At 45.2% G+C, this 16162-nt stretch overlaps 1 protein-coding gene across 2 annotated transcripts in view; it reads left to right on the forward strand.

Annotated features, from left to right (window-relative positions):
* Nucleotides 1-16162, forward strand: part of rubcnl (rubicon like autophagy enhancer) — a 151621-nt gene that overhangs the window by 114655 nt on the left and 20804 nt on the right. The window contains exons 8-12 of one of the 2 annotated variants that reach the window (XM_072514283.1): nucleotides 383-505; nucleotides 1426-1477; nucleotides 4850-4967; nucleotides 6721-6866; nucleotides 10856-10920. In XM_072514283.1, the coding sequence (XP_072370384.1) occupies nucleotides 383-505; nucleotides 1426-1477; nucleotides 4850-4967; nucleotides 6721-6866; nucleotides 10856-10920 (504 nt within the window). The remainder of the gene's footprint in view (nucleotides 1-382; nucleotides 506-1425; nucleotides 1478-4849; nucleotides 4968-6720; nucleotides 6867-10855; nucleotides 10921-16162) is intronic. The other variant, XM_072514284.1, reaches the window with a different exon arrangement.

The raw sequence follows: 16162 nt of genomic DNA on the forward strand, positions 1-16162 counted from the left end.
GTTTTGTTAACTAGTTTACTTCTCTCTTTTTGGGAGTTTATAAAATAGTAAATTAAGGTTGTCAGAATATTAATTTTAATTGAGTAGGTCAAAGGACATCAAACTAGTAAAGGGAACTTTTAAGATTAAGTGACCAAACTTTAGAATGGACTTCAGGCCCATTTAAGGTGAAAACTCGGTGGGTGTGTTCAGAAATAAATACTGAAATGAGAGTGGAGGGTGTTTCTGAATGGAGGAGTTAAATTAGCCAAATGGTTTTCCTCCTCTGTAATTTCCAACATTCCTGACAGCTGAATATTTTGGTGAGCTGTTGTTGCTGGGTGTAAATGACCTTTTTAGAGACTCGAGATATCGTTTGTTGACTGTCATTTCTTTTTGATAGGTGGCTCTGCAACCCAGTTGGATGATTCTTCCGATTCTGGCTCCAAGTGCCTACATGAAGACAAACAAAATGGTGATGCTGCTGTTGGTGCTGATGACGATTATGATGATTTTGTGATAATAGGTACAGGTGTCAGAATAGACCTGAGGTTAAGTCTTTTACCTAGATTAGCAAAATGGGGGGGTGGGTGGAAGGGGATAATTTCCAAATTATTTGGAAGGGGGACATTGGGGAAGAGAGGTTTTCTCATCATCTCTGCTTCCTGTGACTTGTGCGCACTGCACTTTCAATTTCTGCACTTAATGACTATAAAGGTAGTCTCTGGGCACCTATTGTATGTAAAATCACAGTACACACACTGTACTCGTACATGAGATCAGCTTTGTATATCTTACAATGTAAAAGCATTTACACTAAATGTGTGGTCCACTATAAACCTATGCATCTCCCATCACTACATTTGACAATTTAAACAAAGCCAGTTTTCTGAAATTAACAGTATTGGATCTATAATATTCTAGTTCTGGAGTTATTCCATGGAGGGCCAGCACACGGAGGCTGCATTAGCTGACCATTTTTAGTGTAAAATCATCCTAAAAATGACCTTGTCAGCCAGTCCCCTTCATGTGTCTCTAAGTATTAGCAATTCGCCACTGTCTTCTAAAGGTCTTTTATTTTTGGACTGATGATGTTTACGAGGTTTACTTTGGCAAACTCTTGACGTTTTTGTGCAAGTAGTATTTTGTTGAACATGGATGGGACAGGATGTCGAGCTGGAGCTACTGATTGTGTTCTTAGTATGAGTTTATTAGGGTAGATCACTGACTTTCAGAAATAATAGTGTAAAATCAATAGATAAGAGTCAGGAGTTCCGACCAAAATACAATTTTAATTTTTGTATTGCAAGCTGACGTGAATTCATTTATTGTCCTGACCACCCATGCCTAAGTTGAGTTTTGGAGAACATTTTCTCTCCTGTGAAGAGACAAGGTGATGCTGCCTTGTTGATGCTTTTTTTCTTAAACTTTTTGTTTCAACTACAGAATTTGATGACCTTGTTTTTGGTTCTGATGGCCCCTTAAAGGCAATAGAAAGGTAAGTTCAGTTTGTGTTTAAAATTTTGGTTTTGAAAGCAATGTAATAAATAGTTCCAAAAGTTGCAATTTCTTCTCGATCCTTTTATGGAAGAATAACTTGGGAGTTTAATATGTATTCGGCAAAATACAGAGAGGAAAAGATGCCCTGTGAATAACAAAATGCCATTGGTTGCTGGGCATTGACTTGCCAAATGGCTACTAATCTCTACAGTGCAGAAGGAGGCTCATTCGACCCATCGAGTATGCACTGATCCTCCTGAAAGAGCGCCTTATCTCTGCCCACTCCCCCCACTTAACCTGCACATTAGTGGACTGTGAAAGGAAACCTGAGTACCTGGAGGAAACCCATGCTTGCACGTGGAGAACATGCAAACTCCCCACACTCAGCCAAGGCTGGAATTGAACCTGGGTCCTCTTCGTTCGTGCAAATTTGAAAGAGGTTACTGCATATGGGTATTAACTGCCAATTAAACTTGGTGTAGAAAGTGCATGTGTTCTTGTAACTCAACTAGAGACCAATATAAATATTTTGCTCCTACAAATAGTAAGTGGTTCTTCGGAGAATTTTTTAAATTCAAACCATTTCTTCCCTCTTGATCAATCCCCTCTTTTTTTTTTTTTTTTCTTTCTGTACCTAATTTGACTTTTTCTTTCTTTTATAGTTCTACTGTTTCTCTCTGTTCTTAGCTCTCAAAGTTAAGATATACTGATCGTGTCATTCACTAGCTGACAACTCTATTGACTTCACTGCACCATCTCCCTTCAAGCACATTATGGTACAAATGGGTTTCTTTTTAAGCTGATGAGGTGAGATGCCCCACTCCAGCAAATTCTGGGCTGCGCTGTTCCTGAACCAACAAATATAGAGATGAGGATAAGCTCTTTTGTCTGGTGGGGAAGTCCAGAACTTTAATGGCTAGGCCATTCAATAGTTATGTCAGGAATATAAAAGGATAAAAGCGGGAGGGCTGAAGATCAAATGAAAATGTCCACCGTGATTTTTTTTTTTTTTGTTGAATGTTAAGGATATGAAGGGATCTGGAACATGGAAAAATTCAGCCATGATTCAATTGTATGCTGAAAGGGAATGAATAGTATCTTCGTTCCTATGGTGTAACCATGTACAGTAGGAGGCTATTGTTAAAGGAGAATTCACCCTTTTTATTTTTCTCTTGGGAGTTATTGACTCCTATGGGATTGTGCCCAGATACCAACATTTTTTCTGGCATTGTAAGGGCTCTTTCTGTCTATTACATTTTTGTTTTTAGTCCATGGATCTTTTAATGGAGATATACCTTAAGTCGAACAGGGGAAGTGAGGAAAAGTTGCAAAACAGTACACTGTGTGATCACTTTATAGCACATGAGAGATTGGAGGGATTTGCTTGTTGGCTGGTGGCCAATGGATTGGTCGGACTATTCTGCCTGGCAACAGCCAGCAACTGGGGTTGTGTCAGATGAGGTTTTCAGAAAACCCAATGGAAAACTCTGAGGAGAAACTGCAAATTGCTCTCGCTCCCAAATGTTTCCTGACTGCTGTTTGAGTCCGCGGTCTCGAGACCTGATGAGTCTACAGTGAAAACCATTACAAACTAGCAAAGACATCTAACTGGAAGACGTCCATCTGAAACAGATATTTATCCTTTTTACTATTAGTATTTTTACATCCCACTTTCCCCTCTGTGTTTGACTAGTCTTTTGTGTGTGTGTAGTGGACAGTCGAAGACTAGTATATTAAATAAATAATAGCTTAATCTCAACTATGTCGCAGCTCCGGATGTTTCCATGAGTAGGAGTAACTGGAACCTGAGGGCACAGCCTCAGACTGAAGGGACCATCCTGTGGAGGCTAAGTCATTTGAATGTCTTTAAGACAGAGATAGGTGGTTTCTTGATTAATAAGGGGATCCGGGTGCATGGGGATGAGAAACACATCAGCCATGATTGAATGGTTGTGCTGACTCGATGGGCTGAATGGCCTAATTCTGCATCTGTCTTGTGGTCTTAAGTAGCCGGAGGTGTTATAGTATATTTTTTTCACATGTTGACATTATCCATTTGTGAAAAAATTTCCTTGGAGACGGGTAGTTCTGATGAAAGATCATTTGACCTAAAAATTTAACTTTCTTCTCTCCTCCACAGATGCTGCCTAACCTGCTGAGCATTTCCAACTCTCTTCCTGTCCATCTATAATAATAGATGAAACCAGTGTGAATTAGGACTAAATGCATATTTCAGAAAAATATATATGAAACTTGCATTTTTTTTTTGATGGGGTAAGGGAAAAATGCTTCCCGATCTCCTGGGGGAAGATCGGGGGAAGATCAATCATACAAAATATACTGAAGTGGCCTATCTGAAAGTTTCAGAACCTCCGTTCTATTGCGAATCTTCCAAAAGATTTCAAGTTCATTTTGGCGGGTTTTTCAGGGAGTTTCCTGCCAGCAGTTCCCCGTTATTGAATGACACTTGTCACTTTTTTGGACCCTGGGGAGTTTCTCACTGGTTTAGCCCACAGATTGGGCCGCCATTTTGAAAGGGTGCTTGTGGGTCCCCACAACCCCCACCCATGGGCAATGTCACGCACCCCCCCCCCCCCAACCTCTTGGAGACCCCTACTTACCCTCCCTGCACACCCCCAACCGTCAAACCCCCTCTCCTTCCATGGGCATGCCCCCCCCCCCCCTTGGGCTCTGACCCTTGGCAGTGCACCAGCTAGCTTGGCAGTACCACCTGGGCATCTTGGCAGTGCCAGGGTGGTGGTGCCAGCTGGGCAGTGCCAAGTTGCCCGGATTCCACAGGGAGGGCCGGGAGCCACCATGCACTGACCCTGACCACCCGAGGGTCTCCCATGGCCTGAGAGACCCACGGGTGCCATTCTGCCTGGTCCATGTTCTTGTGGACCAGCACTGATCAGCGCCCGGCTGGAGCTGCGCTGGGGAATAGAGGAAGGCCAGTGTATCCTGGGTTGGGAGACCTTTGGTTTACGACCTACTTCTGCGTGTTTCATTTGGTCCTGCTCCTTTTGGGCGGAGGTCCAAACTGACACCTCGCGGGACTTCCGGGAAGCCCGCAGGAGGGCTCTCCTAGGATTCTCTGGCCACGTTGTACTCTCGCTCGAGTGCAGTCAAAGAATCACCCCCTCAGAACGGGTGTGGCTTGAGTTTACCTGCTATTTGCTCCTTTCCTGCACAGAATTTATGAAGCAGCTCATTATGTTGAAATGCCCCCTATTAAAATAAAAAGGATGATTTACACAGCAAACCCTGATATTTTACTTTTTGGCATTGTAAAAATTTTGTTATTCCTAACTCACTTGTTTACAGTGCATGACTATTTGTTTTTACAGGTACCCTTTTTTCTCTGTTTCAGGCACTGTTTATCTGCTGAATATTTGGCTCGCCGACTATTTAAATCATTCAGGACAACATGGTTGCCCCCGGAGACTGAAGTACATCACCTTGACACGGTGGAGAAGGTGCTGGATAAAGTACGTAGCTAATGTGTTGAAATGTCTTTTGCTTGGAACATCACATTTGTGTTCCAATCCATGCACTGTGTGGCGATTTTCTTTCCTTTTGAACTTCCATTTATATAGAATCTGTCATGACCCATGCCAACACACTTTACAGACCCAGCTGTCAATTCATGCACCGTTTTTAAGGTTCCACAAAGAGCAATATGATGAAACCGGATAACCTGTTTGGTTGCGGGATATTTACTGACCAGAAAACTGGGAAAGCTCAATGGCAATGTGGATCTTGTGCATAAACTGAAGGGGTGGACAGGGCTTTGGTTTAATGCTTCACAATTAGATGGCACCTCTGATTGTGCAGGACAAGAGTGTCAATCCAAATTAAACTTAAAAGGTCTGGAGCAGAGCTCGAACCCAGGACCTTCTGAATTCAGTGCGAGACTATTTGCGCCTGTTTCCAACATAAGAATCTCATGGCGAAAAATTATTTTAAAATCTTCCCCTCCGTCTCCAAACAGCCATGCTCCATTCTACCTATGCAACCTGCTGTTGGAACACACCTTGATAGAATTGGAAGATGCTGATGACACTCTGGTCAGTCAACATCTGTGACTGTGTGGCATGGTAGCACCGTGGCTAGCACTGTTGCTCCACAGCACCAGAGACCCCAGTTCGATTTCCAGCTTGGGTCACTGTCTGTGCGGAGTTCTCCTAGTGTCTGCGTGGATTTCCTCCCACAAGTCCCGACAGACATGCTTGTTAAGTGAATTGGACATTCTGAATTCTCCCTCGGTGTACCCGAACAAGCGCCAGAGTGTGGCTACTAGGGAATTTTCACAGTCACTTCATTGCAGTGTTAATGACTTGTGACATTAAGAAAGATTATTATTATCATCAGAGGTGTGGACCTTGGTCCTGATTCTTTCTGAATTGCTGTTCTGATTTCAAAAGTACTTCATCATTGAAGTGTATTTGAAAACATAGCCCCCAGGAAGTACCAATACACCAATTTTCAAACCAGTTCCATTTGCATTTTAAACGTGCAGGTTGTCTACCTATTTGCCATCTTCACATTGTTGTTTTTATGGTCCTATGTTCTTATGAAGTGAAGAAGAATCTATTGTATGGAGTAGGTTGCTACTGACTTGCATCAAAGCAAACTCCAAACCAGTGCTATGTGCAGTTTACCAATTCCCAGCTAGTTGCCTATGATTCGGACGGTGGAGTGACTTTGATGTTGGTGTGTGCTTTTGTAAAATTTTTAAATTTAGCGGGTAAATCACAGAATTTGCCATTTGCTTAGTCCATTCTTGCTGGTGCTCTTTAGAATAAAAGTGAAGTTGCCAGAGTTTCAGATAGCCTGCTTTCCTCTTTGAGGGAGAGAAATGACTGGTAGTGATTTAACCTGAGGATCACTGCATCTCCAGCGAGGGGCAAGGCTGAGCAGGCGGACCTTCATGCATAACCTCCACCAGTACGGGGATTGAACCCACGTTGGCCTTGCCCTGCATCGCGAACCAGCTGTCCAGCCAACTGAGCTAAACTGGCTCTTCATAAGTGTTTTTTTTTTTAGAATAAATGAAATGAATGTCCTAACGTGGATGTACATAAATAAGTTGAAACCAACTGGTGATATCAAACATGAAACCCATATGATGTCAGCAAACACCTGACCCCAAGATATCCCTTCCTACCCACGTGGTGAAAGTAGGCAGCACATCTATTTGATTTTTACATTAATGTGGGACTTTCTCCCCCCGCACTCTAGTTTCTCCCTCTGAAGGATACTTTGCCTGGTGCTGAAGAATCGGTAGATCTGACAACAGACTTCAAGTTGAACTCCCGATTGAGGGGAACTATGGACTGGGCCCCACCTCGCTTCCAAATTCTCTTCTTCATCCATGCACCACAGAGGTATGTATGGCCAGGTATAGCTTCCAGCACAAGTAATGCAAATAACGATGGCACGGTCTGGAATGAAACCTCAATTGAGAGAGAGTTTGGTCAACAAGTTCGTTGTGGAAAGAAATTTAATATTTTGATGTTGAATGCTGATTTTTAAATATAGCCAATTCTGTTTCAGCAACTTAACTTAAAGCTACATATATTCTGAAAACAAGTCAATTGTTCCTCCCTATTAACTGCAGGACAGTTAATTGGGCTAAATATCTTTCTGAAACATCACTTGTTAAAGAGAAATTTGTCAATGATGGTATTCAGTATTAGTCTGCAACACTTGGGAATTAGAATTCTTGAGGGAATTGAAATATAATTTTAAAGAAAATAGACTCTGAAATAAGTAATACTCATAGTTCTGCCTCATAGTTTGCAGACGACACTTAAGATGAGTGGTAAAGCAAAAAGTGCAGAGGATACAGGAAGTCTACAGAGGGATTTGGATAGGTTAAGTGAATGGGCTAAGGTCTGGCAGATGGAATACAATGTTGACAAATGTGAGGTTATCCATTTTGGTTGGAATTTAAAAAAAATGTTTTTTTAATTAAAGTTTCGCAAAGTTTTTCATAATAAATAGTAATCCTAACACAGCAAAATAGAGTGAACATTAACATAGTGCAAAAAGAGAATATACAATAGCAATTGACGAGACGTGACCCCACGTGCCTCAGTCTTCCCACACCCTCCCAACGGAGCATTCACCCCCACTCCCCTACGGGTCGCTGCTGCTGCTGACGTTTTAATTTTCCCTGAGAAGCCATCGGACGGTATTATGCCCCCGCTCAACACAGCATCTCTGTACACTTGGCAAAATTATTTACATAAGTAAGCATCTGTTCGTGGTGTTGTCATCCCTTGCTTCTCCCAGACGGAGTTCGCTGCCGTTGTTGTCTCGTTCCACTTCTGCGGCCCTCCCGTTTTCTCTGTTCCTGTGGAAGTTAAGTTTGTTAACGTTTCCCTGCCTTTCCCCTCCCCCTCCCTGGCTCTCTATTGATCCGTCTCTTCCCTCTACCGCCCCCCTCTCTTCTCTCCCACCCCCCCATGGCTCGCCTTTTCTTCCTCTTAGATTTAGCTGTTTCCCCCCCCCCCCCCCCCCCCCCCTCCCCCCTCTCCCGGTCTATCTCTCCCTCTCATGCTTTGGCTACTCTTCCCTATTTCTTGGCTACCTGGCTATTCTTCTGCTTGTTTGTTGGCCACAAACAGGTCTTGGAACAATTGGGTGAATGGCTCCCATGTTCTGTGGAAGCTGTCGTCTGACCCTCGGATGGCAAATTTGATTTTCTCCATTTGAAGAGATCCCGAGAGGTTGGACAGCCAGTCTGCTGCTTTGGGTGGTGCTGCTGACCGCCAGCCGAACAGGATTCTACGGCGGGCGATCAGGGAGGCAAAGGCAAGGGCGTCTGCCCTCCTCCCCAGGAATAGATCTGGCTGGTCTGAAACGCCGAAGACTGCCACTTTTGGGCATGGCTCCACCCTCACCCCCACCACCTTAGACATTGCCTCGAAGAAGGCTGTCCAGTACTCCACAAGTCTGGGGCAGGACCAGAACATGTGGGCATGGTTGGCTGGGCCTCCTTGGCACCGCTCACATCTGTCCTCCACCTCCGGGAAGAACCTACTCATACGGGTTCTTGTTAAGTGGGCTCTATGTACCACTTTTAGTTGCGTCAGGCTGAGCCTTGCGCACGTGGAGGTGGAGTTGCTTCGCTCCAGAGTCCCCACCCTATTTCGATCCCCAGGTCGTCCTCCCACTTCATTCTTGTTATGTCCAATACGGTATTGGCCCCTTCTACCAGTCGGTCATACATGTCACTACAGTTTCCTTTTATTTAGTCCCTGTCTCCTTTCGTAGGAAGTTTTTTAGTTGCAGGTACCTTAGCTTGTTCCCCCTGGCTAGCTGGAATTTCACTGTCCGTTCGCCCAGTGTTGCGATCCTGCTGTCAGTGTATAGGTCCCTGGCTGTCAGTGTCCTTCTGCCCTGTCCCCACCTTTTGAAGGTGGTGTCAGTCAGCGCTGGCGTGAACTTATGGTTGTTGCAGATGGGAGCTTTACCCGACATTCTGGTCAGACCAAATTGTTGCCATAGTTGGTTCCAGGACTGGAGGATGGCTATTACCACCGGGCTGCTGGAGTGTTTTTTGGGTGGGGATGGGGATGGGAGCGCCACCGTGGTGAGGGCCCGGAAGGGAGGTCCCCATGCAGGAGGCCTCTTCCGCGTGCACTCACTCGGCTTCTGGCTCCTTGATCCATCCCCTTATTCGCTCGGCCGTCGCTGCCCAGTGGTAAAGTTGTAGGTTTGGGAGGGCAAGCCCCCCCCCCCCCCCCCGTTTTTGTAAGACCTCCTTTGGGATCCAGCATTCTTCCCCCCCCCCCCCCCAATAAGAACGCCATGATTAGTTTGTCTAGTGCTTTGAAAAAGGCCTTGGTGATGTAGATCGGGATGGATCTGAATAGGAAGAGGTACCTGGGCAGCACGTTCATTTTGATCGTCTGGACTCTCCCCGCCAGGGAGAGTGGGAGTGTGTTCCATCTTTGCAGGTTCTTTTTTACTTCCTCTGTCAGACTGGTGAGGTTCCCATTTTGGTAGGAATAACATCAAAAGGGATTATTATTTAAATGATAAAATATTAAAACATGCTGCTGTGCAGAGAGACCTGTGTGTGCGAGTGCATGAATTGCCAAAAGTTGGTTAACAGGTGATTAAGAAGGCAAATGGAGTTTTGTCCTTCATTGCTAGAGGTACGGAGTTTAAGATTAGGGAGGTTATGCTGCAATTGTATATGGTGGTAGTGAGGCCACACCTGGAGTATTGTGTTCAGCTTTGGTCTCCTTACCCGAGAAAGGACGTACTGGCACTGGAGGGTGTGTAGAGGAGATTCACTAGGTTAATCCCAGAGTTGAGGGGGTTGGATTACAAGGAGAGGTTGAGTAGACTGGGACTGTACTCATTGGAATTTAGAAGGATGCGGGGGAATTTAGAACCACTGGCGGGTGAAAGCAGAACTAGGGGGCATAGCCTCAAAATAAGGGGAAGTAGATTTAGGACTGAGCTTAGGAGGAACTTCTTCACCCAAAGGGTTGCGAATCTATGGAATTCCTTGCCCAGTGAAGCAGTAGAGGCTCCTTCATTAAATGTTTTTAAGATAAAGATAGATAAGGGTTATGGTGTTCGGGCTGGAAAGCGGAGCTGAGTCCACAAAAGATCAGCCATGATCTCATTGAATGGTGGAGCGGGGTCGGGAGGCCAGATGGCCTACTCCTGCTCCTAGTTCTTATGTTCTTATTAAGGAAGCATTGTGTGACAATTTGTATTATAGGATTTTTTTGTATTCTGATTCTGGAAGATAGTTGGAGGACTGAAAATAGTTGGGCCAAAGACACTGCCCGAAGGAACTCCTGCAGCAATATTCTGGGATGGAAATGATTAACCTCCAATGGCCGCAAACCTGTTCCTTTTGTGTTGGGTGTGACTTCAGCCAGTGGAGAGATTTGCCCATATTCCCATTTGACTTGTCATGGCACTGTAGATTGGATTTGTCCTGCTTTTTGTGGATAGGACATCCCTGCTAGAGTTGTGAAGAGGTACTGGAACAGTTTGACTTCAGTCCTCATGCAAGTGCATCCTACCCCTGACGATGCTTCAAAATATTATTACTTTAAGATCTTAATGCCCTAAACCTTTTTGAGGAGAATGGAAATTGCTGAAATTGGGAAGGAACTGCAAGTGAAGTTGTCTGTTGCAAACAACTAGTGGCCTCCTATCTATAAAAATAAAGGTTGTTAAACTGGCTGTCTTTGAACAAGCCTGGATCCTGTGTCTTACCTAAAAATAGCTTCCTTTCTCGCTCGTGTAATTTTCTTTTGTGTAAAATTCTTTAATAAAGTGACTTTGAAGAACCTGAAGTGATTTGTGCATAAACTTTTACTTTTAATGTTTGTAATTGCAGGCGAGAAACTGTTATAGCTGCTCAGAATTCTATGTGTGCTGGCTGTGGAACTCCAATTGAACAGAGTAAGTAGCAGAAAGTGCATCTGATCATGTGTCTGGCCTCTGACTTTCGGAATCTAGAACATAGAACATTACAGCACAGTACAGGCCCTTCGGCCCTCGATGTTGCGCCGACCTGCGAAACCACTCTAAAGCCCATCTACACTATTCCCTTATCGTCCATATGTCTATCCAATGACCGTTTGAATGTCCTTAGTGTTGGCGAGTCCACTACTGTTGCAGGCAGGGCATTCCACGCCCTTACTACTCTGAGTAAAGAACCTACCTCTGACGTCTGTCCTATATCTATCTCCCCTCAATTTAAAGCTATGTCCCCTCGTGCTAGCCATCACCATCTGGGGGGAAAAAGGCTCCCACTGTCCACCCTATCCAATCCTCTGATCATCTTGTATGCCTCAATTAAGTCGCCTCTTAACCTTCTTCTCTCTATGAAAACAGCCTCGAGTCCCTCAGCCTTTCGTCATAAGATCTTCCCTCCATACCAGGCAACATTCTGCTAAATCTCCTCTGCACCCTTTCCAATGCTTCCACATCATCCTATAATGCGGCGACCAGAATTGCACGCAATACTCCAAATGTGGCCGCACCAGAGTTTTGTACAGCTGCAACATGACCCCATGGCTCCAAAACTCAATCCCTCTACCAATAAAAGCTAACACACCGTATGCCTTCTTAACAACCCTCTCAACCTGGGTGGCAACTTTCAGGGATCTATGTACATGGACACCGAGATCTCTCTGCTCATCCACACTGCCAAGAATCTTACCATTAGCCCAGTACTCAGTCTTCCTGTTATTCCTTCCAAAATTAATCACCTCACACTTTTCTGCATTAAACTCCATTTGCCACCTCTCAGCCCAGCGCTGCAGCTTATCTATGTCCCTTTGTAACTTGTAACATCCTTCCGCACTGTCTACAACTCCATCGACTTTAGTGTCATCTGCAAACTTACTCACTATCCTTCTACGCCCTCCTCCAGGTCATTTATAAAAATGACAAACCGCAGTGGCCCCAAAACAGATCCTTGTGGTACACCACTAGTAACTGGACTCCAGTCTGAACATTTCCCATCAACCACCACCCTTTGTCTTCTTCCAGCTAGCCAATTTCTGATCCAAACTGCTAAATCACCCTGAATCCCATGCCTCCGTATTTTCTGCAGTAGCCTACCGTGGGGAACCTTATCAAACGCTTTACTGAAATCCATATACACCACATCAACTGCTTTACCCTCATCCACCTGTTTGGTTACCTTCTCAAAGAACTCAATAAGGTTTGTGAGACACGACCTACCCTTCACAAAACTGTGTTGACTATCTCTAATCAATTTATTCCTTTCCAGATGATTATACATCCTATCTCTTCTAAACATTTCCAAGATTTTGCCCACAACAGAAGTAAGGCTCACTGGTCTATAGTTACCGGGGTTGTCTCTACTCCCCTTCTTGAGCAAGGGGACAACATTTGCTATCCTCCAGTCTTCTGGCACCATTCCTGTAGACAAAGATGACTTAAAGATCAAAGCCAAAGGCTCAGCAATCTCGTCCCTAGCTTCCCAAAGATCAAAGCCAAAGGCTCAGCAATTTCGTCCCTAGCTTCCCAGAGAATCCTAGGATAAATCCCATCCGGCCCAGGGGACTCTATTTTCACACTTTCCAGAATTGCTAACACCTCCTCCTTATGAACCTCAAGCCCTTCTTGTCTAGTAGCCTGAATCTCCGTATTCTCCTCGACAACATTGTCTTTTTCCTGTGTGAATACTGACGAAAAATATTCATTTAGCACCTCTCCTATCTCCTCGGACTCCAAGCACAACTTCCCACTACTGTCCTTGACTGGCCCTACTCTTACCCTAGTCATTCGTTTATTCCTGACATATCTATAGAAAGCTTTAGGGCTATCCTTGATCCTGCCTGCCAAAGACTTCTCATGTCTCCTCCTGGCTCTTCTTAGCTCTCTCTTTAGGTCCTTCCTAGCTAACTTGTAACTCTCGAGTGCCCCAACTGAACCTTCATGTCTCATCTTTACATAAGCCTCCTTCTTCCTCTTGAGAAGTGTTTCGACTGCTTTAGTAAACCACGGTTCCCTTGCTCGACCACTTCCTCCCTCCCTGCCTGACAGGTACATACTTATCAAGGACACGCAGTAGCTGTTCCTTGAACAAGCTCCACATTTCCATTGTGCTCATCCCCTGCAGTTTTCCTCTCCATCCGATGCATCCTAAGTCTTGCCTCATCGCATCATGATTGCCTTTCCCCAGATATAACACTCGCCCTGCGGTATATACCTATCCCTTTCCATCGCTAAAGTAAACTTAATTGAATTGTGGTCACTATCACCAAAGTGCTCACCTACCTCCAAATCTAACACCTGTCCTGGTTCATTACCCAGTACCAAATCCAATATGGCCTCACCCACAAAAACAGACCCATCTAAAGTACTCGAACTATAGCGTTTCCAGTCAATATTTGGAAAGTTAAAGTCCCCCATAACAACTACCCTGTTGCTTTCGCTCCTATCCAGAATCATCTTTGCAATCCTTTCCTCTACATCTCTGGAACTTTTTGGAGGCCTATAGAAAACCCCTAACAGAGTGACCTCTCCTTTCCTGTTTCTAACCTCAGCCCATACTACCTCAATAGACGAGTCCTCCTCAAATGTCCTTTCTGCCACCGTAATACTGTCCTTGACTAACTATGCCACCCCTTCCCCCCTCTTTTACCACCTTCCCTGAGCTTACTGAAATATCTAAACCCCGGCACCTGCAACAACCATTCCTTTCCCTGCTCTATCCATGTCTCCGAAATGGCCACAACATCGAAGTCCCATGTACCAACCCATGCCGCACGTTCACCCACCTTATTCCGGATGCTCCTGGCATTGAAGAAGACACACTTTAAACCACCTTCCTGCCTGCTGGTACACTCCTGCAACTTTGAAACCTTACTCATGACCTCACTACTCTCAACCTCCTGTATACTGGAGCTCCAATTCAGGTTCCCAAGCCCCTGCTGAACTAGTTTAAACCCTCCCGAAGAGCATTAGCAAATTTCCCCCCCAGGATATTGGCACCCCTCTGGTCCAGGTGTAGACCATCCCGTTTGTAGAGGTCCCACCGACCCCAGAATGAGCCCCAATTATCCAGAAATCTGAAACCCTCCCTCCTGCACCATCCCTGTAGCCACGTGTTCAACTCCTCTCTCTCTCTCTATTCCTCGTCTCGCTATCACGTGGCACTGGTAACAACCCAGAGATAATAACTCTGTTTGTCCTAGATCTAAGTTTCCACCCTAGCTTCCTGAATTCCTGCCTTGCATCCCTATCCCTTTTCCTACCTAATGTCGTTGGTACCAATGTGGACCACGACTTAGGGCTGCTCCCCCTCCCCCTTAAGGATCCCGAAAACACGATCCGAGACATCACGCACCCTGGCACCTGGGAGGCAATCCTCCTGAGTATTCAGTCACAGAAATTTGATGCTGAACAATTTGTTTAACTGTTTGTGATTTTAATGATAATTTGGTGGAACTTTCACTGTGTTAAGTTTCAATGACCTGGACTGTGGCCTACAAGGCTAAAATAGGGGTGGTCTGTGGCCTCCTTATTTCCCCCTAACAGCAGTGGGCGCACACTTGCCTGAGTCAAAAAGATTCCATTCCAGAAGTTGAGCACAAAATCAAGGCTGACGCTCAAGCACAGAACTGGGGGAATGCTGCACACGTGCTGTATTCCATCAGATGAGATGTTATACAGAGGACCTGTCTGCCCTCTCCAGTGGACATAACGATCCCGTGGCATTACTTTAAAGAAGAGCAGGGGAGTTCTCCCTGGTGTCCTGATCAGTATCTATCCCTTTATCAAGTTCACAAAGCACATTATCTGGTTATCATGTTGCTGTTTGTGGGAGTTAGCCAGGTTAGCTGCCAGGATTTTTATAATGTAACTGTGACTCTATATTGGCCGGCAAATGCTTTGAAATGTCTGGTGGCTGTGCAAAGATGCTATAAATAGTGCTTTTCTATTAATTGCACTTACTGAACTGCATTTGCCATCTAAAGTTGCCATAGTCCATGATGCACTATCAATTACGACGAGTAGAGAGTAATCGAGTCTTTATTACGCAGAGATGTGGAGCCTCCCGCAGCTGCTGCTGAAATGGCTGCAGCTCGGAGAGCCCACACATTTATACTCCGCCTACTGGGCGGAACCAGCAGGCAGGGATCTACCCCCGTACCTGTAGTACAGGGGTCTTACCGTAATACCCTCGTATGCAGTATATACAATACAACAGTGGTGACTACCACAGTCCCACATGACCATAGGCTGCTTTCCCCTGTGAGGGGGAGAGCTGACTGGTGGTTTAACCTGAGGATCACCACACCTCAGCCGAGAGGGCAAGGTTGAGAAGGCTGGGTCTTTGTGTATTTCCATTTACATATCCAGTCAGTCCTCTTTCATATTAACTATGATTTCAGTCCCCCTCCCCCTCCTCCCCACCACCAATTTGTCAGCATTCTCAAATTGTTGATTTCAGCTTCCAAATCACTTGTGTAAATGGTGAATAACACTGGTTCCAGCACTGAATTGTGTGATGCGAAAATATTTCAAATGGTTTAAATCTAATTTTTCACTCATCTTGGTGGGTGCGGCCCGGTGGTGCAGTGGTTAGCACTGCTGCCTCACAGCCGCAGGGACCTGGGTTCAATTCTGACCTCGGGTGACTGTGGAGTTAGCACTTCCTCCTCGTGTCTGTGTGGGTTTCCTCTGGGTGCTCCGGTTTTCTCCCACAGTCCAAAGATGTGCAGATTAGATGGATTGGCCATGCTAAATTGCCCCTTAAGGTTGGGTCAGGTTACTGCATTTATGGGGATAGGGTGGAGACATGGGCTTAAGTAGGGTGCTCTTTCCAAGGTCTGGTGCAGACTCGATGGGCTGAATGGCCTCCTGTACTGTAAATTCTATGATTCTCACACCCAGAGGAAGTATTTTCTCTGTACCTACCTTAATCCCATTCGATCTAATCAAGCGTACACGTGACAATACTGGATCACTAGAAATGGGTCACTGTTCTCTGACCACATTTAGTATCCATAGGCCTATTTTGTCTGTTTTAATATCTCACTTGTAACTAATGTCCTATTCTGAAACACAAAGCTTTTCCATGACTTTATCTGAGATCTGGGGCGGGATTCTCCCCTACCCGGCGAGGCGGAGGGTCCCGGCGGGATGGAGTGGCGTGAACCAC

This window comes from Scyliorhinus torazame, chromosome 8, assembly GCF_047496885.1.
Source record: "Scyliorhinus torazame isolate Kashiwa2021f chromosome 8, sScyTor2.1, whole genome shotgun sequence".
In the NCBI taxonomy this organism is placed as follows: domain Eukaryota; kingdom Metazoa; phylum Chordata; class Chondrichthyes; order Carcharhiniformes; family Scyliorhinidae; genus Scyliorhinus; species Scyliorhinus torazame.